This window comes from Taurulus bubalis (genome assembly GCF_910589615.1).
Source record: "Taurulus bubalis genome assembly, chromosome: 20".
NCBI lineage: Eukaryota > Metazoa > Chordata > Actinopteri > Perciformes > Cottidae > Taurulus > Taurulus bubalis.
In genome coordinates this window covers 7,591,213-7,617,602 of record NC_136608.1, presented here as the reverse complement: position 1 = coordinate 7,617,602, position 26,390 = coordinate 7,591,213, and the positions used below count along the sequence as shown (strand labels likewise).

At 43.2% G+C, this 26,390-nt stretch overlaps 1 protein-coding gene across 8 annotated transcripts in view; it reads left to right on the top strand.

Annotated features, from left to right (window-relative positions):
- Positions 1-26,390, top strand: part of cald1a (caldesmon 1a) — a 50,729-nt gene that overhangs the window by 3,389 nt on the left and 20,950 nt on the right. For 6 of the 8 annotated variants that reach the window (XR_013771221.1, XM_079236305.1, XM_079236306.1 and 3 more), the window contains exons 1-2: positions 8,301-8,325; positions 20,984-21,069. Coding sequence is in view for 7 of the 8 variants with exons in the window: in XM_079236305.1 (XP_079092431.1) it covers positions 20,993-21,069 (77 nt within the window). In the remaining variant the exon portion in view is untranslated. Of the gene's footprint in view, positions 1-8,300; positions 8,326-13,564; positions 13,652-20,983; positions 21,070-26,390 lie in introns of those variants that run through there. The other 2 variants (XM_079236302.1, XM_079236301.1) reach the window with 2 other exon arrangements.

Here is a 26,390-nt window from a genome sequence, read left to right as displayed (position 1 = left end):
TTGCAGATGTTTGTGCTATAGATTTAAAATTCCTGTTATTTGCCTTTAAAAAAAAGAAAACTACACTCCTCGTGCTGCCAAGCTGACATGGAACAGTTCTGTAGGGGAATATTCACGGGGCTCTTGGATGTTCTGCTGTTTGTTCCCAGCACAATTAGTCTCTCGGGTAATGGAGAATGCTTACTCTCCTCGAGCATGCCCACACCCTGACCAACACCAGATTCACCACCAAATTAAATAATATTTAATCAAACCACATTTCCAAAGCTTTTTTTTTTCAAGCCACAGATTCAATTCACACACGTGCACGAAGAATTTCATAACGACCCGTCCGCCCTGGATCTCTGTCTTTTACTTCCTCTCTTTCCAAACTATTTTCCCGAACTTTGATTCTCCTGACTGAAGCAGTCATGTGGGCATGAAAGACCTGTGTTTGAATTCCTCTGGGCTTTAGTCACACTCCGATGAGAAGGGTTTGTTAGATCAGCCTCTCACTCGTGTCGTTTTCTGACTTTAAAGTGCTATCACTCAAGGCCAGATTGCCTAATAGGCAGCATGGCATGTCGGCGTTGGTAATTGGCATATTGGCCCACCATCTGCTTGTTGCCAGATGCCAAGCTCCGCCAGAAGTTTCATAGCTATAAAAAGAGACTATTGTATTTTTTTCCTCGAGCTAAATCTTTCATTTTTTCTTTTTACTGGGTGATAATTGAATTCCTGAGGCAGCCTTGTTTTATTTCTTAAAAGGTAAAACCTCCTCCTCTTGCTCACGTGGTCTGCATTTTTATATGTTTTTTTTTTTGTGGATGATTGATTGTGTGAGAGTGAGGTCAGTGCTCCCGAGCAGCGCTTCTGATGTCATCCTGCAAAGATGCATGTTCTCCTCTCCGTTCCCCAAAGCGTGTTGTTCTGAGAAATGTACAACGCCGTTAAGGGGGACGTTTAGCCTTTGGGCTTCTTCTCATCTGATAAAACAAGCACAGGAAATGTCTCTGTTAGCTGATTGGCCTTGTGTTTTCCTTCAGCGTCCTCCCACTGGGACCTCAGACGTGCACAGTGTGTCCCTGTGGCAGAGGAACCACCGTACTTGTCTCCCTCCTAACAGCTACATTAACGTTTCCTTCGCCTTCCTCCTCTCCTTTAACACCAATCTATTCTACCTCAGCCCCTGTCTCCCAAAAGCAAAATGATGACTATAACGTTCATTCTCACTTCGCCCTACTTCTTCTCCCCGCCAACTTTCCATTCTTTCCTCCCTGTCCTCTCTTCACCTCCCCCCTCCTCCATTCTCCTCTCAGCCTCTCGTCTTCCCTCCCATAGCGTCCCAAAACTAAACAAACATGGCAAATCAAGAGCCTGTCAAGTCACCTTTTTGAAAGTCCCGTATTTGAGGGCAATGGGGGAATTAAGGGAACGTGGACTATGTAAGGTGATGTAAATCCCAGCGGCGTGTGAAAAATACCGTTGAGTGTAAACACATGACCGGTGAGGTCATGCGTTTACACAGTTAGCAAGGTTAACCGCTCTATGAATCGCACGGGGCAGTCAGACAGACTCTCAGGGACAGACAGGGCAGTGTGCAGGTCACTGCTGGATTTATGCGTGCGGCTATCCAGGCGCTGCGTGTGCTGAAGTGTGTATGGCGAATGGTGAAGGACAGCTTTGTAGGACAGTCCACATTGGAGAGCTGCCATCATGGGAGTGAGAACTGGAAAGAGCGAGATCGGACTCGTATGTGGTAATGATGGAAATGAGGACTTACCTCATACACATAAAACAATCACTGTGTCCTTACATGGGTATTCACATGAGTCAGACTTCTACTGTGTTTCTCTGGAAGAGCTTCAAAGTTGAGAATATCTTTTATTAAGTTCTCAGAATTTGAACATTTATTTGAAGTCTTGGTGTCGAATCTAAGGAGAATACAATATTGTCAGATGGTCTCACAATGTATTCCTATTTTTAGGGATGTGACTAATGATTAATTGCACCATTAATTATGCCAATTATGTTCTTGCTTGATAACTTAATTGTTTATTTTCCATTCAGTGTTTTAATAGAAGGTGGAACCAGGACATTTTTTTTTTGCTTTTTAAAGTGACATAAACTGTTTTTTTATTTGATTATGGCCACTTGGGGCAACAGAAATAACCTGCAAACACACATTTTGGACATATTATCACCATTTTTCTTGATAAGGCAAACGTGTTCGCAAAAAGAGCAACATTATTATTAATTTAGAATTTTATTTCTGGTCACGTGACTAATGTATGTCCAATATTCTCTCCCTCTCCAGCTCTGTGTTTGGTCTCCACCATCTCTGGAGGTAAATGACAGACTCTTAAGCAGCTAAATCCACCGCTATGATCATTAGCTGGTCACTAGTGTTTTTTTTTTCAGAATTTCTAACATTACATCTGAAAATGAAAACGATGAGAGCGGGGAGAACTAAAACAAAGTTGCGGCCCAGATAACCAAAACAAAAGAGCTGGAGAAGCTAAAATGCTGCGCTGCAGAGTTACAATGATCTGTAGGTCTGTCGCTAAGAACACCACCTTTTCACAAAAAATATATTAATATAAAAATATGAATTACAGCAGCTTTAAGCCATTCATTGACAATCAAAAGTGTGGGTGACTAATTTACTTTTGGCCGGGTGCTCGTTAAAGCGACCCGCCTCAACACTAAATGAAAGTCCATGAATTCACAAGTTTCCCAAACCTTTTTGCGTTCCGGTGTCTGATATCAGACTCTACACATGTGTCTCATACCGAGGCCCACTGTTTGAAATGGTCCGCATCCATCTTTCCCACCTGAACAAGCTAGTGAGGCAGCAGCACAGTCTGAGGTCTGTGGCTGCAGTCGGGAGCAGCGGTAATTGTTTAAGAGTGCATTTATAGAGTGTACTCTTTGTGCCTCCTAATCAGAAGCATACTACATTTACATATGAGCCTCCGAGGATTGCTCAGGAATGCATTACACGCAAGGCAAGAGGACGGGAGAGTAAGAAAGCCGGCTCTAGTGGGCCACTCCGCTGTTGCCATTTCTTTCCACTTCACATGTCACTGCCCTGTTGGGAGGGGGTGAGATAAGTGTGTGTGTGTGTGTGTGTGTGTGTGTGGGGTGGAGGAGGGTTGAAAGTGATTAAGGCTGAAGATCAAAAGCGCAGAACAGCTGATGCAAAGCCTTTCCTCCCTTAACACAAGTAATAAATGTAGGGCATGTGTATACATTTGTGTCTTTGAGGCAACGATACCAGCTATTTCTCACAAAAAAGTCGAAATCCAATGCTCTCATCTGTCTACTTATCGGAGACCTTTATAGATTAGATCTGTTTTGGGGGATTCTTTTCAGTATGCATTAGGTCATTTGTCAATGTTTCTCTCTGTACTCCAGCTCGGGTCTTGCAAGTGTGCAAGGAGAACAAAAATATAGCCTCAGGAAACTATTTTAATCAGACAGTCCTCTGCAGGGACGGAGGCTGGCATAGGAGAGTTTTTTACCTCATCAGAGCTCTGCCAGTGGTGATTGGGAGAAACACTCAGTCAGGTTTTTATTGAATAACCCCAGCTCTGTACTGGAGGGGTTTTACTGTAATAGAGCAGCTCCACGGCCGCCGAGGTGACAGCCAAATGGTACTTATTAAACTAAGGGCTGATTCATACTCTATGCCCCACTGCAGTTGAACTTTGTTGGAGGCTTAATGTTTGGCTTTAATGCTGAAGTCTAGTCACATTTGTTATGACTGAGATACATATGCATACAATTATCCTCTGATCAGACAGCAGTTTTTACAAATTCCCTACGTGAAAAGAAACACACAAATACAATTATTTGATATGGACAAAAATGTGTTCTTTATTCAGTTGAAGTTGTAATATCCACTTGAACTAAGTGTGTGTTTACATGAAAGCTTTCTTGGAGATGCATGTTAGCACCTCAACAGGGATAATAGCTGTGGGTCCCGCCGTCTCTGCTTATTTACCCAGTACACACAGCTCTCTGCACAAATTGAGCGTGACGTCTAATGGAGTGTGAGCGTGGATTAATTACCCCCGTATTTAGACTAATGGCTCCTTCTCTTCTGATTAATGATGACACATGTCACAGGAAGAAGGGCACAGCTAAAACATACCAACCGTTTTCTAATATAATGACATATCTGCCACTTGAATAATGTGTCGTTTAGGTTTAAGGTGTATGAAAACACTCGTTTCTAATATGACGCGACAACCGATACTTTGGTACCAAGTCAGTGACAACAATTCTGAACCAAACTGTGACGGTACTCTTTTTCTTTTACAGTACCGCAGATACTGTAAGCACCGGAGCTCAGGGCTCAAGACTAAAGTTATCCTGTCTTAGTTATCCTGTTGGCTGTTAGGAGCCGGCTGCACAGTCCTGCTCGTCTAAATATCTGAGCTAACAGCAAACGCTAACGGAGGTAGCATTGAGTTGCAATATGATGCAATCAAGTTCTGTAAGCATCCTAGTTTAAGCAACACGTTTGTATAACATATCGCTTGTAGGAATCATTGGAAGTGGATGTGCCATCGCTAACTCAATATTTTATGAAGCCTAAAAGACTGATACAGAATATTTTAGGCCAATACTGATATTAAAGTGAGAGCTTAAAAAAAAACTGATTCATTGACAGTTACATGTTGTTTTACATAGATACGAAGCAATACATTTTGATAATTATCTTCTCAATGATTATTGTTTTTTTTCTTCTAATAATTAGAAAGAGTGACCACATATGCACTTAGCTGAACATTTTGAGCGTACAGTATTAACCTCGTCCCATTAGCAATATATATGCAATAAGATGAGATAATATAAAATAATAATACTATAATAGGATAGTTTCGACCCGGACAATTTATTGGTCAAGCTGTACTTAGGTTATTGGTGTATGTGTTGGTGTTTGCTTTGAATCATAAAGGCGTCAATAGGTGTTTGGGATGATTATGAAAGAATATGGTTTGAGCAAATGGTTTTAGGTGGCTTGTGGATGGTTCACTGGATTAAATGTTGAAGAAGGTTAAAATGTGGTCTAGTGCATCAGAGGGATGGGGTGCCCATGCTGGCTGGCCTCATTAAACTTGCCTTAATGAGAAACAAAACACCCAGACGCCTCCCTAGAACAATGGCTTCTTGTTATCAAAGAGTCTGCGTCCCGTGTATGACGGAGTCTGGCTTGCGTCCCGGCAGATTTTTCATGAGACTCAGTGTGCCGGAGTCGAGCCCCGCAGTGCCACTCAATTCTGTGACAGCCACCTGGGAGACCACCTTGGAAAATGGGCTCCTATTAGTTCAGGTTAGACTTAATGACCAGTAATGTTACACCGGCCAAGCCAAACTGTGCAAAAGGGCTCCGGGCAGGCCGAAATGAAATACCAGTCACTCAAGCTCCGAACATAAACACAAGGTGGGTGGTGGGTGAGGGTGAATAGGTACGTCTGTAGGTGTGTGTGTGTGTGTGTGTGTGTGTGTGTGTGTGTGTGTGTGTGTGTGTGTGTGTGTGTGTGTGTGTGTGTGTGTGTGTGTGTGCGTGTGTGTGTATGTGTGAGGGGGTTCAGCAGACATGCATCTATGTGTTTGAGAGCAGAGGTAATCCAGATGGAGGAGACTGATTTCTAACGCGAGGAGATGGGTGAATCCCCCCCCATGGACCGATTAGAACCCGGGGGACGACGCCTGTGGTTTTTGATGTATTCCTATTTAGCTCTGCTTTGTGAACCAAATCTCATTTGCAGTTTTGCCATCAGCTAAAAAAAGCTTGAAGCAACTTCAACGGAGCAACCAGAGAAGACTCCTAAGAGCACCGCTCAATTATTTACAATTTCATGGTTGTCTGAGATATGTGTTATTCTAATAAATTTAGGAATTACGAGGCTTAAGTACCCCACATATATTAACCTCTAAAGCTGAATTTTATCCTCAATTTAGTGGTAAATGCCACATCATGCTAATGGCGTTCAATGATTGCGTCTTGCATGGTCTAAAAAGTCTGTGGTCTGGAATTAGCACAGGCATTAAAAGTACGAAACTCCACCATTTAAAATGGTATGATATAAGTCAATAAGCCACTGAATAAAATTACTTTTAGCTCCCAGGGCGAATAAACTGCAAAGCTCCCAGCCCTGCAAAAGGCAGACGGAGAAACATAGTGTAATCTTCAATGAGAGAGACAAAGACAGAGGAAGAGAGAGAGCTTTGTTATGTCTCATGAAGCTCTAGGGTTTCCTGGAATTTCTGGCAATGGATCCCAAAGTCACATAACCACAGAAAGAGAAGAAATAGAGCCAGACAGGGGGGTAACTCTCCTGAAGGACACAGTACAAGACGCTCTGCTGACAATAGCTGCTCTGGCACTGTGAATGTGAAGATCTCTCGTGTTTGCACTGGTGGCCACTTTGGCCTCTCGACTGACAGAAACAATGAACACAGTACAAACACACCTGCAGAGAGAATTACCGACTCGATACCTACAGATTAAAGACCCCGGCTCGGGCCTTTCACCTCAAAGGCGGGGGCAGTAGACGTGTACCCATCCAAGCTGGCTGGCTGCCACACTAATAATAAAAGCCAGCACAGCCACGCACAGATCTAGTAAAGCTAGTGAGCGTTAGCCCTGTAGAGCCCTGAAAGAAAGGATCTGAGGTATGGGGAGGGTGGAATGTATTTTTTGGAAGGAGAGGTGAGCTCTCTGTCACTTAGAGAATGTGCATCCGCTGAGTCAAAAGCAATGCTAATGCTTTAATGCTGCAAAACTTGATACTGCAGACCGCTGAAAGATTGAAAGAAATACCACATTTTCCACAGGGGTACGAGATCTATTGGGATTTCATTTTCATCTCGGAGAATGTGCTCCACGTTTATAGTTCCTAGCATCATTTCTGTCAACCAGTGTAGGTGGACTGGGATTAGGACTGGTTTACTCAACTGAATTTTGTGCTGACTCCTGCAGTCCTTTGTCGAGAGCTATGCTTCACCCTTTTCTATTACTGTACTTCTTCCTATAACTACAGTGTTTTCTCCCCTGTGCTCGGTGCACAGTCGATATGTGCCAGCTTACATTAAGAGAGAAGTATTACTGGAAAATTCCTGAGATATTGAATTGAATCTCTTAGATGGACCTAAAAGTACTATTGAACTTTTTGATATTTATGCAATGCAAAACCAATTCCTGCTGACTGTAGAGCGTGGTAGATTAATGCAAGTGTGCGGTGCAGAAAAACAAGATGCAAAGGTTTCACGCCATTCCTCAGATCAATAATTGTAGATAGTAACAAGCCAAGAAAACTGTAGCAATGCGCAAAAAGCAAGGGATTTAAAGAATGCGATCCGATTTGAGGAAGTTTACCAATTTGAATGATAGAAATCACTTCAGAAAATGTTGTATCAGAAAGGAAATGCTTTGAACATGTTTGCAAGGCACCAGAGCTGAACGTGTGAATATATTTGTCTGCAGAAGGGATCACATGACTGTGTGTTAGCAGTTCCCCTCAGCTCTACGAACCGTTTTTACAGCATGCAAGTTCAGTGTTTGGGTTCAGTCCCATTCCTCAGCTTAGTTTTTGGGTCCGAGCAGCTGGCTTTGTTTTGGTTACCTGCCCAGCACCAAACTGCAAAGAGACAGATAACATTTAGCAATTGGTTGAGACCGAAACCGAGCTCAAAGAACAGCAAATATTGGAGTTGCATTTGCCAGGTTTGCTCGACACATGACTCCAAATGAATGCGTTCATCTCAGCTGGACGTGTAAATACCTCGCTATTTAAGCATCCTTAAAGCTTCCAAAGGATGCTCACGGCCCTTACACAGAATGTCAATGTAACTGTTTGTTTGAACACTTTTAAGCCCAACAGTGAGAGATGTTAGGTGTGCAATGTAACTTGAACCTGTTGGATGTGTCTTACTGTTAAAAAACACCCAAATTCCTCCCCTTGGTCAGTGTCATGGCAACTGGAGCACATGTATCAGCTGCTGAGGATACTGATCAGAGACATCACACACCTGGCGAAAGGAGTCCAAGCTCATCCACTATTAAATGGCTTTGCCCCGCATCAACTCTCAGAGAGCATGTCAGGGCCGCCTGGGGGGGAGGGAGAGAGAGGGAGAGAGGGAGGGAGGGAGAGAGAGAGAGGAAACCGAACATCTTTTGTCTGAAAGGTTCTCTATTGTCATCCCTTTTTTCTGCCTTGTGTCTATTTTACAAGTTTCTTGTCTGTGTGTTCCCTAAAGAAACCCTCCGTTTTCCACCATAGAGACTGAACTGAAAGCACTGTCAGGGGATTACTCCACCTCTCCACATCCACTGTGAGTAATAGAGCAACTCCGGTCAGGTCATCTTGCTCGCCCGCCCGCCACCCCACCCACAACCCTACCCGCTCCTTAATCTCCTCCTATCTCTCTCCAGGAATGCAGCCCCTTATTTTGAAAAATACCTTGTCATGTAATACCCTTGAAAAGCTTCGCTGCACACTTCAAAAAAATTGGCATTCCACTGCTGTGATTTACTGACTTGTGTGTTAAAACAAGGCAAAGAGATAAAGATTTATGACATTTTTGGAGAGATTTAAATAAATATGTCTTCCGCAAAAGTGACTTCCTTTTTGTTTTCCTGGGATGCGTGCGCAAAAAAGGCAAAGTTGTGCCAGTTGTCGTGTTTTCAGCAGACACTCGGTATGTGGGGGCATTGCATCATGCTCTACAGCCTCACTCTAACCTCATGTATGTTTCCATGTAAGGTATGATTGGAAGACAGTCTTTCTTTCTGTGGTTGTAGCCAGCCACATAAATCACTCTGCCGTTTATATTCCCCTGTTTCATCCCTCCGGCTCTCTCTCCCTCTTTCACCAAAGTGTAATTTCTCTCCGGCCACGGAGAGCCACACGTCCACCACGACAGAAACGTGGCTTTTATAGGAAGCGTGTCACAAATGTTCAGCAGATCCATTTTCTTTCCATGTTTTGCCTTCGAGAAACACATCGGGAACCTCTCAAGCTTTATGAGAAATACATTTTTATGTTCTACTTAATGTTTCCAGCATGTCATGTTATTGCCCGTATACCAGAGGCTGTGGGCTGCTGTGGATCATGCTAATCACATATACTTTTATATTTCAGTCATTGAGCTTCGGTGTATATCTCGAGTGACTTACACTTATTAAAAAAAAGTACAAGTTCAGGCTCTTGCCTGGGGGATCTTATAGCCAGACACACTGGCTTTTTGTGGCGATTGAAACTGTGATCTTTCAGTTTCTGGTTACAAGAGCTGAACTTTTGCTCGCAGACCTGTAAGAAAGCACAGATTTGAAGCACAGTAGAGGTCATTTCTGCCCTGTATTTATCCTTTTCCGTTCGATTCTGCTTTATTGCCATCAGCTGGATAAACTGTTCTCTCGCTGCAGCATCGGCAGTAGCAGTGCTTAGACTTAAAGCCCGCCATATATCAGCTCTCTGGTTCCACTAGTCTCCCTGGTCAGCTCACTAGTAGCAGATTAATGTGCCGTTGAGGAGACACAGACTCCTTCCCCAGCCTCATATGCTGTGACAGACGGCAGGTGTCAAGGCGGGCTGTCCTCAAGGAACGAGAGGAGGCTGCTTTTCCTTTTTATAAATGGACACAAAGAGAAGGAAAGTCATGTGACTCACATGTTCTTGTGCGCATCGAACTATAAATCTAGGAATCTCTGTCTGTTGTTCCTTTTGTTTATCTCAAGAGCCATTCATCCGATTTATTTCACACTTGGTGGGTGTATTGCTCGGGGCTCAAGGGAGCGCTCGGCGAATTTGCGGCAATTTGGACCAGTTAAGATGAGGGCGGGGTTTCAGTTCATTGAGTTTACCATCACCTCCTTTGTCATTGGCTTCATACAGCGTCTGTCTGTCATTATTTATTTACAGTCCTATTTAATAGACTCAAGTCACAGGGCGCCCTACGGCACTGAGAGACTTGATGATGTTGTCCTTGTGTATTCATCATAACTCTGCTTTGTTATGACAGCAAGATTATTTGGAAAACTTGCATGCATTTAGTCATTAGTCCTGGTTTGTCTGATCATATTATAAGTGTGTTTTTTATACAGTATTGACCTTTTATCGCACATATGTTCAGATATCACATTTGGTTCCGAGTGAGAAAAAGATGAAGGTTTTGACTGTAATGTCCTTGTGGAATTACACAACAGACTGTTAATATCGCATGTCAAGTGCAGGGGTGCATATTTATTGAAGTTATTTGACATGCTGGCTATTTGCACCAGAATAGCTGATGTATTTCTTAGAGGAGATGCTTATATAAGAGTGCTGCAGTGCTGAAAGCGAAAACCACCTGAAACCTGAGAATACAGGAGAAGAAATAGCCGGATTGGCTTGTTTATCACTGTGTTCATTGCTGGGCAGCAAAACAAAGGATGTTCATTTTAAAGAGGAATGTTGCTCTAAAAGGAGATATTTCAGTCATCAATTTTTCAATCAACTTTTCTCCCATGAATCAACAGATTGTTTCTCTTTTGGGAGATTCACAGGCGATTGGCTTAGTTTAGCACAAAGACTGGTAGCAGGGAGAAAGAGTAGCACTAATCTGTGTAAAGCCATATGTTTTTAATGTTGTGTTTTGTACAAACTAAGCAAACAAAAAGTCCTGCCCTTGAACACAGACCGGCCAATCATAGCGTGGCATCGGCCAGCTCTGATGAGGGTCCGACATCTGACCGACTCCGCTCCACTGACTTTTATGGAACTGTCAGATTTTCTTCATTCATTTTGGATTTCGAGCTGATACTGGTTGAACTATGTGTAATAGCGATACTCGTTACCCGCAGAGGTCGGAGGGAGCTAACATAAACAGAGTACTTAAGCACATCATTAACTAGCATTAGCACTTCTATACTCGCAACTGAGAGCGGTATCACTTAAGATAGGCGAACATACAGATTTCCCAAAATGTTGACCTCTTCCTTGAAGATGGAATACAACGTTTTTGTGATGTGTTGAAGTACAAGTCCCTTTTATTTGTTGCTTTGGGCTCTTTTATTTTTCATCTCCCTCTTTTCCGTCGGTTGCTGGCAGTTCAAAACATCATAATAATTTGATAAGGTTCTTGCAAAAAGAAATACCCACATAGAGGTTTTTTTCGCAATGGCAGGAGAATGTCAAAGCTGCTCACTATAGCAGAGAAGGGGGGCAGATAAACAAACTCTCTAACTTAAGCTAGGACTGTGGCGTTTCAGACCGCTCTTTTTCACCGAGAGGAATGTTCCAATCGAAGTGCTCTGCTGAGACTCCGCTTGTATGCGAAAGTGAAGAAAGCTTTTGTGTGTTTTACACACACAAGAAATGAAATGTCAGCGCAGTGAAAGGATCGGTGTGCCACACTCTCTCGCGGCTCCTGAGTCGTGCAGGTGTTGCGTGTTTGTGTGCGAGTGCCCTGCAGTGTTCGCTGAGATGTCGCGGCAGGTCCTGCATCACCATCAGTCATGCTGTTTTGAGAGGGAGCCAACTCTGTGGCCACTGTGTAGTGAGTGTGAGAGCTCTATCTCGCTGTGCACACAGCATGCAAGAGAACCTCCCCCCCCCCCCCCTTTTTTTTTCTTTTTTTTCCCCCAGTTTGGTTACGGGAAAAGGCAGCATTTTTTCTTTCCATATTTGGTCATGTGGAGCATGGCCAGGGAGCAGTAGCCTTTTGATGCCGTACAAACATCCCTATTTTGTGTGGGATTTGTACTTTTTGGAATGCTTTCTCTCCCAATTCTGTCTGTTTGTGGGTGTAGCATCTCAAAGTGCACTTCTAAAAGCGACACAAGCCTTTTAAAAGTCAAAGAATAGAGAGGAGCTGTGCTGGCTCTTGCTGCTGCTTCACAAAGAAGTTGCCTTTTTACAGTATGATTTATGATTTGGGCAGCAAGAATCCAACTTTTAATGCAAATGTCTGTCTTAAAACCAAACTTTTAAAAAGCAAGACAGTGTTTTATAACCCTTCTTTTTCTGCCAACTGCGACATCCACTCGTCTTGGACAGCTATTTAATTTGGTAAATTGTATCAGCAGCTGACAAATAAGAATTTATCTCATTTCAGTGGTTCACTTTTAAGAGCTTCAAATAAGATTTTTGAAACCTGCTGAAGCTGGATTTAGATCTCCTCCTAAATGAGAATAAAGATCATGTGTTTGCAGTTTAAATGACGCATCTGTGTGCTAAAACCTTCTGTCGGAAAGCTGTGAGACTCAGATGATGGATATGGCATGGTGGGGGTAATGTTTTTATTTCAATTTAAGTGTGACTTAGCTTCAGGCGTGAGGTTTAAAGACACATAAACATACTCTCAATCTGAAAGGGGAACGCCGGCTGGTGAGGCTCAGGTGTTTTTAGCTGTCTCTCAAGAGACGGGAAAGGTCATAATACCTTCAGATCTAATGCAGCCTAAATTGTGATGAGCTGCACGAAACTCCCATCCATGTGTGACCATGAGAGGAGAAAATATTAAAAGAACAGTGAGTCATAGTCTAAGTATATACAACAGACGACAGTGTGCTCAAAGTTTAGCGAGGTTATCTTGCTGACAGTGGAAAATCAAACGCACAATTCAAGAATGCTACTTTGAGAGTTATTGGTTTAACTCAGGCAACACAAGAGTTTAGAAAGTATCAAACTACAGCGTCCTCTCCCAAAAAGATGTGTCAGTTCGAAAGATAACTAAAGCAAATAGTATTTATTATCATGAGCATTACACAAAATGCTTATCTGAGAAGGTACTGACCAAAATGTTTCTCTTAAAAATAGGCAATGCAACATTCACGCTATCAGATACCAAACATCTTATATAGGGCAATAGGTCTTTATACGGCCCTTCACAATGTGCATATCGTTTCTATGGTTGTCGAGGGTTCAATATGACCTACACAGTACTTAAAAGGATAATTACAGTTTTTAGGGTCTTTCTTTTTGTAGTTTCAGTCATAATTGTTATTGGCTGTGATAAGTAATTACTGAGATCTGGGAACATGGAGTCATCACTACAACAATAGATCAGACTGGTTGTAAACATACCAAGAGTCCCGCCAGATGATCTAAACCACTTTATTTGGAGCCAAATCTGAAAGCACTGCCAAAATGTTGCAAAAAAAATCTCCCATTGCACAGGGAAGCTGCACATGCACAACTATGGCAAGTACGGTGGGTCAAAGTTGAACCAGAATATGGTCTTCAAAGTGAAACCATGTACATGTGCATTTCACTTGGTGGTGCAATATTATTCCAATAACAACGATGTTCTAAACTACAAAAATAAGTCCCAAGTTATCATTTATAGAACCTTTACAAAAAAATTATTCATTTGGTTTCGATTGTTGCGGATTTAGTCACGAATATATAAATCCGGTGGTTGATTAATTCCAGCCGTGTTCAGTGTAGCCTGTTACCCCCCTTTAAGAGATAATGCATCCAAGGTATTCCATTGAGATTTTCTTGGCTGTGTGTGGGTGTGTGTGTGTGTAAGAGAAAAGATAACCTCACTCAGTCTGTCTCGGTGTGTATGATTCACAGGGCACGGAGAGGTGTTATGGAATGTGAACCATTGTCTGGGAATGCAGGAGTCTCCTCACTTTTCACCAAATGGAAACTTTACATCTTAAACTACGCTGGTGAGAAAAAAAATTTCCCCTCGCTGGATCGTCTTCTATCTGAAAAGCAAAAGTCAGCACAGAGGATATGGGGGAGGAGATTTGAGGGCTTGTGTCTCATCGGCACATGTAAGGTCCCTCATGACAACGTATCCGAGGCATTCGGCAACGTCTGGCCCGTTTCTTGCCCCTCCCCCAAACGCTCAAAACCATCAGTACGTTACCCGGCCGCATTTCACTTGCCACAGTGGCACTAGCTTCTCAGGTTCGCCTATGAACACCGTCTGCTCATGCTCAGGGAATTTTTTTCCTCATTCGAGCCGAAGCCACACTTTCAAAAAAAAAAATTGTCTTGGAGGAGATAGAGTGCGAGTGGAAAGCAGATGGTATTGAGATTGAGCCGAGGTCTGATGCAGTTGGCCTCCTCTTAGGTTGCCTAAAATATATAGTCGCAGCCGAAGACTTCGGCTCTGACAACATAAGCTATTGTGGTTGATATTCACACTGTGGCATGAAATGCAGACACAGACAAATGCAGAAAGAAGCTTGGCTGCATGGACATGGATAAACCAATTACTTAACTTAATTCATAGCCAACTCCAAGTCTTCTCATATCTCATATTGGAGCTGAACACAGAGTCCGCAGCTGTTGGCTAAGCTGCTGCATTGTGGTCCAAGAGGAGATAGTGAGACAGTGAGAAAAAGAGTGAGAGTTAAAGAAACAGGCGACTGATAAGGTTTTTTGAGGTTGGATATTTATATTAGAGAGAGAAAAAACTACATTAACAACATATCGGCGTATTCTATTTATTCACATTAACATATAAAACACAAACAGTATTGTTAAGGATTCTTTATATATAGATATGTACTGAGTGGGACATTTTAAAGTAACACCTAAATACTAGCAGCTAAGTTAAGTGATTATTAATAGTATCAACAAGTATAAACAAAACATGATGAATTTGTAATAACAAAATAAAATAAGACTCAGCCTCTAAAACGTGTGAAAGTTTGATAAAAGCCGTCTTAAAATTACCACGTACATATCTCTAGGCATTCCTGTACTGCATTTGTGTTACATGCAAGAGTTGTCACTTTTCTGACGTCACAAATTAGAGCAAACACATGGTTAAAAACAAAAAAAATTCCATGGCTGCCTTACTTGAGAGACGAGTCACCGTTACGCGCTATCATGATGAGCTAATGTAAGTTTGCAAACAGCTTTCTCCAAGATTTTTCCACCAGTGGTGATTGAACATTTAATCATTTCCAAAGTTCAAACAGTTATTCAAAATGTCAGATACACAGTAACAGTGGCTATTGCCAACCCGCCAATGTATCGCTCAGAAAGCAGGCAGAGAGACAGATTCTACATTGAAGCCGAGAAAAGGACGAGTGGAGAAAGAGAGACATTCTTGGCCTCGATGCACCCAAAACCTCCTGTGAATTTATGAACCCTCGTCCACAGCCGCTTTGCATCCTGGGACTGTGAACGCGTTAATGCTGCCGAGGCCTGGACGTGTGAGGGGAGACGCACAGCGCGGGGAACCGCAACCACACGGCCAGCTTTCCAAACACGGCACTGTAGGCGGTGATGGATATCACACGTGTACACACACATGTACGGCTCCATAAACGCACACATACTGCGGCTGCAGTGGCTGCATGTATTTTCAGTATCACACTTGTCATAATAGACACTAACATTCTCGCACGCATTTAAAGTGGACGCAAAAAAAGAAGACAACAAAAAGCATGCAAGTATTCTTATGCGCTTCGTTCCTGAACTTTCCACGCACATATTTACATAAATACACACAAAACTCATTTATGAATGTAAATCACGTTTGTTAAATACCGTTTATCGTGATGCACACACCCTCACACGCAGGCTGAACATATTTTAACCGCCCCGTCAGCCTAATCTCAGGAGACTCCTTACCCCTGCAGAAAACGTTAGATTTACCCAAGTCAAACTGTCCCCAGAGCCTTAGCCAAAACAGCTGTTAGTGTGCACTACCTACAGGCATGCAGTGTCTCTCTCTCTTTATTTCTCTCCTCCTCCCTGGTTTACTGCAGACGCTTTATCTGTGTGATAAAACAAGCATAAAATGTTCATTCTTACTTTGCCAAAATACTTACCAGTATATCTTAGCTGAGACCAAACCAATAGACCTCCCTGGTTTAAGTGCAAGTGTGTTCATCTCCTGTCAAGTAAGCATCCAAAAATCATCCAATAAACGTCTTCCATGAATAGATCGTTTACAGTAGGTCGTCCAATAGCTAGGGCGTGTCAGTGTTAATCGTTAAATTCCCACAGCGTCCGTTAACTCCTGCGTACTCGCACTTGGAAAGTCTCAAAGTCTGTGTTGTTTAATTATGTGCTTTAGTGCAAAACTATGTCCTTTATGGTTGTTCTTTTGGTGGAATAAACTGTAATAACAATATGATGACCACTAGTGGTGCTGTGGTACAATACGGAGCAATACAGCAGCAAAAGCAGAGAATAAGAAAACTGCGAGCTCGACAATGTGAATGCTAATAATGCAAAATGAATAAATCAGCTTTGCAAGCGTTTTATGAGGCAGGAAATGCAAAAACCACTGAACGTACTCACGTTAAAGAGAGGCTGTCACAATAAAGGCCTCAAATGTGTCAGAATGAGGAGACAATTGTATTTTCATCTTCTTCAACTTTTGAATAGAAGCCTTTAAATCGTATTATGGCTGACTAAATGGTGATTGATGAAGACAGCTGGTGTCAAAATACTTAAATCCTGCTGCTCTTTTCTCACAGTTTAGGGGCCATATCCTCTGTGATATCCCTTTATTCATAGCCTATTCACTATTATCTCTATAATATTGGACTTTTTTTTTTTTTTTTATGTAATCGGCTTTCATTTTTCAACAGTCACTTAGCATTTGAACCAATTGAAATAATTTCTGAAAACCCAAATGGCATGTGGCTGGTAAAAGAGTAGAAGTGATTCATGAATTCTCCGACATACTGCCGCAGGTGGACAACATTTCTTTCTTCCATTGATGCAGAGAATAGAAAGGCCAGGCTTTGTGCCAGTGTTGTGCCCTCACATTCCAGATACCTGGAATACCTCTCCTCACCTGGACACCGGCACAGCTGTGACTCCATAGCTGCTAGACACACAACTCCTCTTCTCCTCTCCTCTCCTCTCCTCTCCTCTCTTCTCTTCTCTTCTCCTCTCCTCTCCTCTCCTCTCCTCTCCTCTCCTCTCTCCAAAGAGCAGTGTGGTCCTCTGGAGGCCGAGAGGGGAGCAGCAGTACATGTAGCGTGACGGTGTTTGCTTTAAAGTCCCTACTCTATAAACCCAGCAATAATGCTTTTAGGGTATATGGACAAATATGGTAAGTGCAGACTGTGGCTTCTACTAGCACTGGTATATGACCCTACTCTTTCACTTTAAAGATCAAAAGAGATATATATGCAGTGTATATAAACCAGCATTTCAATTTCCAATGCTTTTTTTATGCCCTAACACCAAAGAAAAACAGCATTTTCTTGTGCTAATTTGCAAATGTTAGCACGCTCACATGCTAAAATAACATGGTAAAAATGGTCAACATTATACCTCCGAAACATTAGCATGCTAGCATTGTTATGGCGAGCGTGTTAGCTTGATGGCGTTAGCAATTAGCTTTCAATCAAAGCCTCAAAGAGCTGCTAGCGTGGCTGTCGATTCTTCTCTTCACAATTGTAAGCCGTTCACACATTTGTTTAGGATCATGTTTCTTGTGAATTGATGATTCGTGGAAAATGTTTGACTTTATTACAAAGTCGTCACGTTCCAACTTGTTTTAGATTCTAGTAAATAGCTCCTTTTTTAACTGTCATAAATGTCACTTTTTTACAAAAACCTGAAACCGTATGTAATTTGTGACTAAGCCTCGTAACCACCAGCTGCAACAAGTCACCATTGTTCTTTTATTTGCCAAGCTCACAGCTGGCGAGCACATAGCTAGTTTTTACTTGTTTATCTTCACGTTAATTCTCTTTATTCAACAAGCAAAACATTCACTGCACACAAAAAGGGATCCAAAGGAGGAGTCTGTCACTGGCATGTGAATGAGTAATTTGGAGGCTCTTTCAAGTCCCCTCCGCTAAAATCAGAGGCTAAATAGGAGCATTCCTCGCATAGCTCCTTCGCCATAATGTGGAGATTAATGTGTTTGTCTAAAGGTTGTGAGGGGATAGTTGCTCTGAGTATCACAGTAACAAATCTGACCAAAGTGCTGCAGTTTTCTCCTCTCGCAGAATGCTACGCCAGCATCAGGAACATTTCACCAAAGCCAAAAATAGACGCGCTTCTGGCCCTTACTTATTCTTCAGCCGTACTCCCAGACTGTTGCTTGATCTGCTTCGTGCCTCATTTGGCCGATAGGGGCCCATTGTTTTGGTGCTTTTAACTCGAGACTTCGTGAGAAGATGGAGGCTTTATAAGGTGGTGTAATCCCAGTGGCTGTCGGGATAATATCAACTTGGCTTTTAAGGCGTTTTAAGAGGTTGGCGCTTAGACACTGGGTCCTGTGCCAGGGTCTGGCAGTCTCGACAGGTAGTAATTTGACTGGTAAATGTGTCATTATAGCCATTGTAGAAGGTTGAGGCAGACGGGGAAAGAGAAAGAGGGGGAGGAGGACAGAAAAGAGAGAGACAGAATTCAAAAAGGGTGGGCGGGATGGACGGATGCAGTTTTTTCGAGATAAATAGTGGAATAAAAGGACAGATACAGCGCAGAAAGGAAGAAGAGGTTTTACAGTGGACAGGCCAAGACAGGCTGAACTTGTTAAAAAAAAGTCTGAAAATGTCACAAACTTGTGACTTCAGGTTGCTCAACTTTATGGAATGCTCTCTCTCTCTCTTTCTCTCTCTCTCTCTCTCTCTCTCTCTCTCTCGTTCTGCCTCTGTTAGCTTTTGCAAAGTGTGGGTGGTCCCTTCAGTGATATACACAACAGTTGCATTTCTACGTCTTACTGAGGGCCTTGTCTGCAAGCCACAGGCTTCCTCTTCTGCCGTACGCCTGGTGTGTTCTCCCATGTGGAGACAAGACAATGTGGCTGTGCAGCGTTCAGTCTTGCTTTCATTGAACAGACCTATCCATACATAATTTATCCGCTTGAAAAATATAATGATCTCAGGTTTGTTATTCATGTGAGATCTAGTCTAAGTGGTCCACTCGTTGATCATTTTGTTGACAAACCACTTTTATTCAAATTTTCTTGGAAATGACGTGTTTTTTTACAAAACTAAACACCAATTAACAATCTTCTCAGCTGCATAAATTACGCACTATTTGCAATAATAACTCTGAATTTATATGCTGCCGTGCCTGCGTTACTATTAGCTTTGTCTTCCTTGGCGTCACTGGTTCTAGGAAGTATATGATTAGAGCCGTGATGTTTGGGGGGCCTTGTCAGTTTTCGTTATCGCTCTCATTTCGTCTTCATTTTGGTCGTATGAATAGCCTTACATGCCGATTCCCTCCAAACTCCTTCGTTTCACAGATGACACTTAGAGTGCATCTAAACATAGAGAGTGAATTTCTGCGGTGTTTAAAATATCCCTGCTCCGAGGCTTTTACAGTGTAATGGAGGGGTGGAGACGAGGCTGTGTTTACTGTACCGGCTCACAGGGCGGGAGGAGACTGGGTGAGAAGATGCGGTGAGGAGGGTCCCTCGGAGTCATGGTTTCTTTAAACGTTTCTCCCCTGTCTTGTGTGTTTCCTGTGTACACTTGGGCGTGTTCCGTGGGACTGCATGCGCCACAAAACGCTGTCATGTTGCACCTACATGCTTGTGTGCATGCATACTCATGTACAGATGTGCACGTATAAAAGTAGGCTCTCTTTGACCCCGCCACCCCCTCCTGTATGCAACTGCAGATGAAAGAAAAAACCTGCTTACACAGGAAGCTGGAGTCGTGTCCTAGAACCGAGTTTAGCCAAGCTCTGACATGTATATAGGTAAACAACACAGGAAAGGTTTGCAGTGGAGTTAGGGAGAGAAGGAGAGACAGGACGGAGGGGGGTAAGTTTGAGGGGAAAGAAGGAAGGAGGCCACTGAGGGATGGAGGGAGGGACAACTAGCAGGGAGGGGAAGGAAACATGCATTTGCCTTTTCTGTCAGCTGGGGCCGGACTGTGGGAGACTGTTACTACACGTTGTAGCTCTGTGTCTGTTCGGAGAGAGCATTGTGAGAAGCGGGTATGGTGTGAAGGAAAACACATTGTTTGAAGGCTAATTTAAGGTACGAGAGTCGAAGTTCTTCCTTTTTGTTTCTCCAGAATTGTCGCACTGCACTTTGACGCAGCTCATTTTCTGCCACGCTTTCCTACTCGTGCTGTACAACCACAAAGGGTAAAGTTTTTTCCCCGGTGCAACTTTCCTCCGTGCCGTCTGTTTGTTGCGTGAACTGTCACGCACCTTTTGTCTCCTTCCCTCAAGTGCGCAGCTCGAGTGTGTTTACTCTGCTCCTGTGTATAGAAGATGTTGCTGGTTGATGCAGGATGGGAGGCTGTGCAGATCCTGGGTGGTCTCGGTCCTCACTGTCTCATATCCTAGTGGGGTATTTTTAGTGAGAGTTGCTGTTAACTGATTGAGTTAACATCCTGTGTTGGCTTCTCCCTCCTGTATCTCTGCTTCTTTTTTTTTTCATTCATTTTCTTCCTCAATCCTCTGGTTTTCACCAGAGTTTGTGACAATGGCTTTCAGTCTGGCAGTTGTCTCCTAAGGCTTTTTATACATAAGAACATGGCTACACACTACACATACTGTGTTTAGAAAGATGGACTACCCTCAAAGTTGATTTGGTAAGAAGCGTGCGAACAGAACGTTTAATAGTGGTTAGATACGACAGCAAACACTCAATGAGCAGCTACTCAACTATTCTTGTTTATTTGTGAAACGCTGATGAAAACACCCTTTAAAATGACAGTTTTGATGAACAGGTGTGCTACCCCCCGGGGACAAATGTAATTAATTGTGTTTCCTGTGGCTGCTTCACAATAAAAGCCTCTCACGCGCCTTTAATATGAAGCAGCAGCAGTTGGATTCGTTTGCATTCGCAGAAACATAATACAGCTGTGATATGGCTGTAACGATAACCCTGGATAAAATGCACGCCTCATTTCCTGTGCATCCCTCGTGCGTTTCAATACAGTACAGTACTAGGTAGCAGAAAAGTAAGGCTTTGTTTGACTGGTGAACAAGTATTTTTGCCCTCTCCGGATGCAGAAATGAATGTGTTCTCGTCCGTCTTTCCTCTCAGCCTTCTTGAAACTGACTAAATGAACGTGTCTGTGTTTGATGATGTCATCCCTCAGGGCACAATCATGGAGGAAATGGACTTTGAGCGCCGCCGGGAGCTGAGGAGGCAGAAGCGGGAGGAGATGCGCCTGGAGGCCGAACGGTAAGACCCGTTTGGTTGTCGCTCCTTCGCGTTTGCAGATTAGTTCTCCAGGATTATCCAGCTAACTCTGTTTTTAAAAGGCAGTCCTCGACAAGGGATTCATTAGGAGTTGTAGCCACAGAACTTGTCACTGAAGATCTTACTACTTGGGTTGTGTGAAGCTGAGGGAGCAGCCTTCGTCGTATAATGAGGCTCTGGATGTCAGCGCACATCAACACCTCTGATGTTCATGCCAAGTTGGAACAGGAGGGAGCCAGCTTTAATGGCTTAGACCCTCCTCTAAGTCTTTAAAAACATTGCTCAGCAAATATTGGCTTCCCCGACACAGGCTAAAAGAAAAAAAAGGGGGTTGATAAGAAATCTGATAAGCAATGAGATGACCTTTAAGTGGGAATGTTCAATCACGCTTTCCCTCCCCCTCTTTCCAATTTTCTCTCCCGTATAGCGCGGCCTTGTGAACTCTCTCTGATTCAATGGAAGAAATTGATTAAGCTAAAGTTCATTTCAACAGATTGATTGAGCGGTAACACGGCAAGTTCAGTAATCAAATCTAGTAAAAGGGGGGTTTTATTGTGAGAACTTGACACATAGTGTGTGCCAAGGAGGCATTCTATAGAGCCCTTTTCACAAAAGTCTCTCCATGTATACTGCAGCCCTTCCAATTAAGGATGAGGTTGATGTGGATGCAGATACTAGCCAAGGTCACTGGCCTGTTTGATGTATCTGTGAGAAGAGTTTTGTGAGAGCCAGTTGCTCCATCGCTGATGGAAAAACAAGCTGACATAGGTCTGACCACCGCTGAACGCATAGATGCTTCTCTCTGATAATTCTTCCGCGGCACAAAGACGATGTGTGCAGCATTTCACCGTCGTTGATGAACCTTTGCTCAAGGGAAAATTGCATTTCTTGAATAAAGGAAATCTGCACAATTGTGCACACCGTGCACAATAGTGAAGGAGATATATTAGGTGATAAAATAGAGGGTTAAGTCATTCATCTGGACATTGAAAGATAAAGTGTCTGGCAGTATACGTGTGCTGTATTGGATGGTGCCAAGGTTATCTCCACAGGGATATTACATGGAGACCAACACGGGTCTTTTTACTCTTCTACTTATTAATTTGCGGAATGAATAAAACCCAACAGATACAGCTACATGACCAATATTATTGCTCATGCTCAATAGCTTATCAGAGAAATATATCAGCTGATAAGTAACAAGAAATTGCAGTGCATAAATGCCAAAGGTGCTGTGTCTTCTTTGTCGCCATTAATTAGTTGTGCATATCTTTTTTGTTCACTTCATATAAAACAATGTGGACATGCAATATTGTCACTTTATGAGACGTGTTTCTGGCGACCTGCAAATTGTAAATCCTATTCACTGTCCTTTTAGCTTTGTTTTGGTCCAACTTAATCAAACACACATACTACTTCAATGGCAACTTTATCGCCAGCCTTTGTTGTCGCAGAATCATTTTTGAGAGCTTTTACATAAGCTTTACATTTGATAGCTTTGTATAGCTGATGAAGTAACGGCTATTCATTGTTCTGCCTCTTGGCATGCTTTTTGTTTTTATTTCTTTTAGAATTGAACGCCTCATTTCCCCAGATGCATTCTAAATAGCTGATTGACGTGAAGGTTAACGCTGTTGTTATGTTTCATGGCTTAAAACCCCCATAAAACCCCCGCTGCTTGAAGTATTTATGCAGTTTTGGTGTGTTTATGATACACGGAGAAGATGGAATTTGGCAGAAAATGTAGACCGAGAAGGGCCTGCAGAGGTAAGAGATGAGGACTGACTGCAAGAGAAATGGACCATGAGTGAAAAAGAGTACGAGTTGTAAGCGCCTTTGACATGTACATTTTCAGCTCGGCAGGAGTTTGTTCATGACTGTTTATTTGGTCCTGGAAGCAATAATTTCAACTGGCAGGCGACACGCCGCTCCTGTTATTGATAAAAGATTAAATCTCTGCACTGTTTCCATTTCTGCCAATATATTGAAACAATCAATATTTACATGCCCCTCTTGGTCGGACTAGTCGAAACCACATGTTGTCTCATTGGCCGGCCTCCATTCAACCATCTCTGGGCTCGCTGTGAGAAGACGGAGCGACGCAGGGAGAGTGTGGGGCCATATAATAGCGGCTGTAGGAATGCCAAATTCCTGGCTATTATAAGTGTTTACTGGCCAGGTCTCCATGAGCTGTTTCCTACATGCTGGGACAGTGAGGTTGTCCGTGTGTGAGAGAGTGCACGTGTGTGTGTGTGTGTGTGTGTGTGTGTGTGTGTGTGTGTGTGTGTGTATTTGTCCCATAGTCTGTGTGAGTGTGCTGTGCTATGCATATGCACGTCAGTGTGGTGTGTGTGTGTGCATGCATTCAGATATTAAGTTAGCCGTGCATGTCGTTGTTGGTGTGTTTGGATCAGCATCAGGTGATGAAGGTTTTTTCTGATCTTCAACTCTGTGTGTGTGTCTGTGTGTGTCTGTGTGTGTCTGTGTGTGTGTCTGTGCAGCCAAGCCGTCCCTGTTCTGTCTTACATCAGCCTCGGTTATAGTTGAAAATTATTGTTTACATAGAGGTGCGCAATGGGCTTCAATTTACTTCTAGTTCTATTCAGTAAAGCCACACACACACACACACATGGTTTTCTGCTCTGCATAGACTCACACTCTCCCATGCTCTTCAGCTCCCCTGCTCATCAGCCCTATAGTACGTCTCTGTTCAATGAAACACTCAGGAATGTCTCGACTGCCTCTTTTTTTTCATCTTTTTTTCCAAAGAGAGCACATGGATGTGGAATTTTCCCAGTCAATCAGTGACCAACGGCTATCTGCTTCGGCTAGAAATAGTCTTCTTTTGTAACAGTGATAGTACACATTGTTATTACTCTCTGCAGCTGGAGGGTTCATTATCCTAACATTAATATTAACACGTTGCACATAGATAGATACCGCAATGGTGAGTCATCCCTGTTGTATGTTGGACGGTTAAAGGAGCAGTTCAAGCGTTTGTGAAATACTTTAATTCGCTGTGAGTTGGATGCGGTTAATGCCACGCTAGTCGCTGCAGCCAGCCAAGAAAAGTTCCTCACATAACCCTCGTAAAACCACAACTTGTCATTTTGAGATATTTTCTGCGGTTTTCAATCCCGTGCACTCTGACTTCATGTTGAGCTCATCATTCTAACCAGGCTGGAGCTTCCTATTCATTGCACAGACATGAGAGTGGAATCAATAGACTTGTTTCCTTCAATTAAAAAATATGTATATTTTGATGCTTAATGAAATTAATTCAAGACTTTGCCATATTTACAATGTTGATTTTGCAAGACTTTGAATTTCCTCTTTGATGTCCTTTTTAGGAAGTGTCTATTTTTGACGTTTGGCATTTCCCTTTGTCTCCTCCTCCTCCTCCGTCTTTCTTGTCACACTCCGTCTCCTCCTCTCAATCGGTATGCGTCCCCTCTATCCTCGTCTTCTCCCCTGGGTGTCACTGTCTTTCTTCTCCTTCTCCTCCCTGTCATCCTCCCCCCACATCACCCTCCTCATCTTCTTCCACTTTCATTCTCAACCCTCGCCCTCCTTATTCTCTCCTCTTCCTTCCCGTTCTCTCCCAAACCTTCTCCTCATTCCCCTTTTTTTACTGACACACCGCCCTTCTTCTCATCATCCCCTTGCTTCTCTCTTTTAATCGTGTTCTTCCATCTTCCATTTGCAAATCCACATCCTCGTCCCTCTTCCTCCCTCACTCGATCTCCTTCTCAGTCTCCTCTTCCTTCTCCAGCTTGAATACTCTCCCTCCACCAATCTCTTCTTCCTCCTATTCCCCCTGTTCATTCTTCAAATCTGGGCTGTCCCCTCCCCCCCGAGGGACCAGGAAGGGCCGAGGAAATAACACCCATCCTCCGCGAATGAGCCATGCCAAACAATCCACGCCCCGGGTGAATGGACCCGGTCCTGCATCGTAAACCTGTTGGTTCTGTGAGGAAGAGAGAGGGAGATGCAGATAAAGGGAGGGAGAGGTTGAGCCACGTATATATGTCATCTTCTGACTCACAGAATCGGCCTGGAAAGGAGTTACGCTAGTGTTGCTGATTTCTTTAAGGCCAAATCGTACTCTTTTACTCCCCCCCACGAGAAGCGCAAAATGCTATATTTTTGTTTTAAATGCAGTGTAGGGGAATTTTAACATTGTGTATTCTTGGAGGCGGCCCAGCAGAGCACAGGGTGGGGAAGAGAGACAGACGGGGTATGTTGTGGTTCTGTGGGCCGGCAGTAGGAAGGGAAATAGTCCAGAGAGGCCGGCGTGGGAATGGGTCAGCATTTCTGACAGTGTAAGAAGAGCCCCCACCCTCTTCCCATCCCTCTCCCTCACCATCCCTCACTTCTCTCCCCTCCCCTCCCCTTTTGTTCACAGCAGCTTTTCTTTTCGATCTTTCTCTCTACTTCTCCCTCCCTTCCCTCCGTCCTGCTCCTCCTGAGGAGGGGTGAAGAAGTCTTTTCTCATGGGCTTTTCCCAAATTGTTTTCACGGACATTTCTGAGATATTTTGCTGTAAAGCAAATATTTGGACATATTTCTCCCTAATAGGCTCGCTGATGGCGATATTTGGGGCGCTGGCGCTTTTCACGCGAGTTACTTTGTGGATGCGGATGCTTTACTGTACTATTTAGCAAAAAACTCAATTTATGCACATGTTTGACAAGACTTTTAATGTCTTTTTCAGCTGTAACGTAGCTGCCTCGTGGAAAACTAAGTGCACACTAGCTGTCAGACAATACTGTGCACTTTGCTTCCCTTACATGCGTACTTTGCCACCCAAGAAAAGGGCATCTGTTGCGTACTATATTCTGAAAGAGCCCCATACCTGAAGTTTATAACTGTGGCTGCACATCAGTCTGAGCAGGAAAAGATGTCGTGTAGGATTAAACCTTTAGATTACTCCTTTTTCCATAATCGCGCACGCACTTTCCTTTTCCCGCTTATCATTTCCCACTTCTCCTTTGTATCCTCACTCTCCATTTCACTTTTTTCTCCCCCTTTTTTTTCTTCTTTCCACCTATCTCCATCTTTCTGTGTCAGTATGCTGATAGAGTTTGGGGCCTAGGTAAGGAAAGGGATATTAAATCAGGGCTTTGGTTGTGTACGCGTCTCTAGCCAAGGCTGTGATTGACAGGAATGCTAATTCAGCTTTTAGGAGTTTGTTCTTCTCTCCTACTGAGGAATCTTTAACCCTGAGATTGTCGTCTTCGCCGCCACCAAGGACTCTTGTGTTCCATTTTTAGCTGTTGTCTTTTTTCTCTTTCTCATGACAT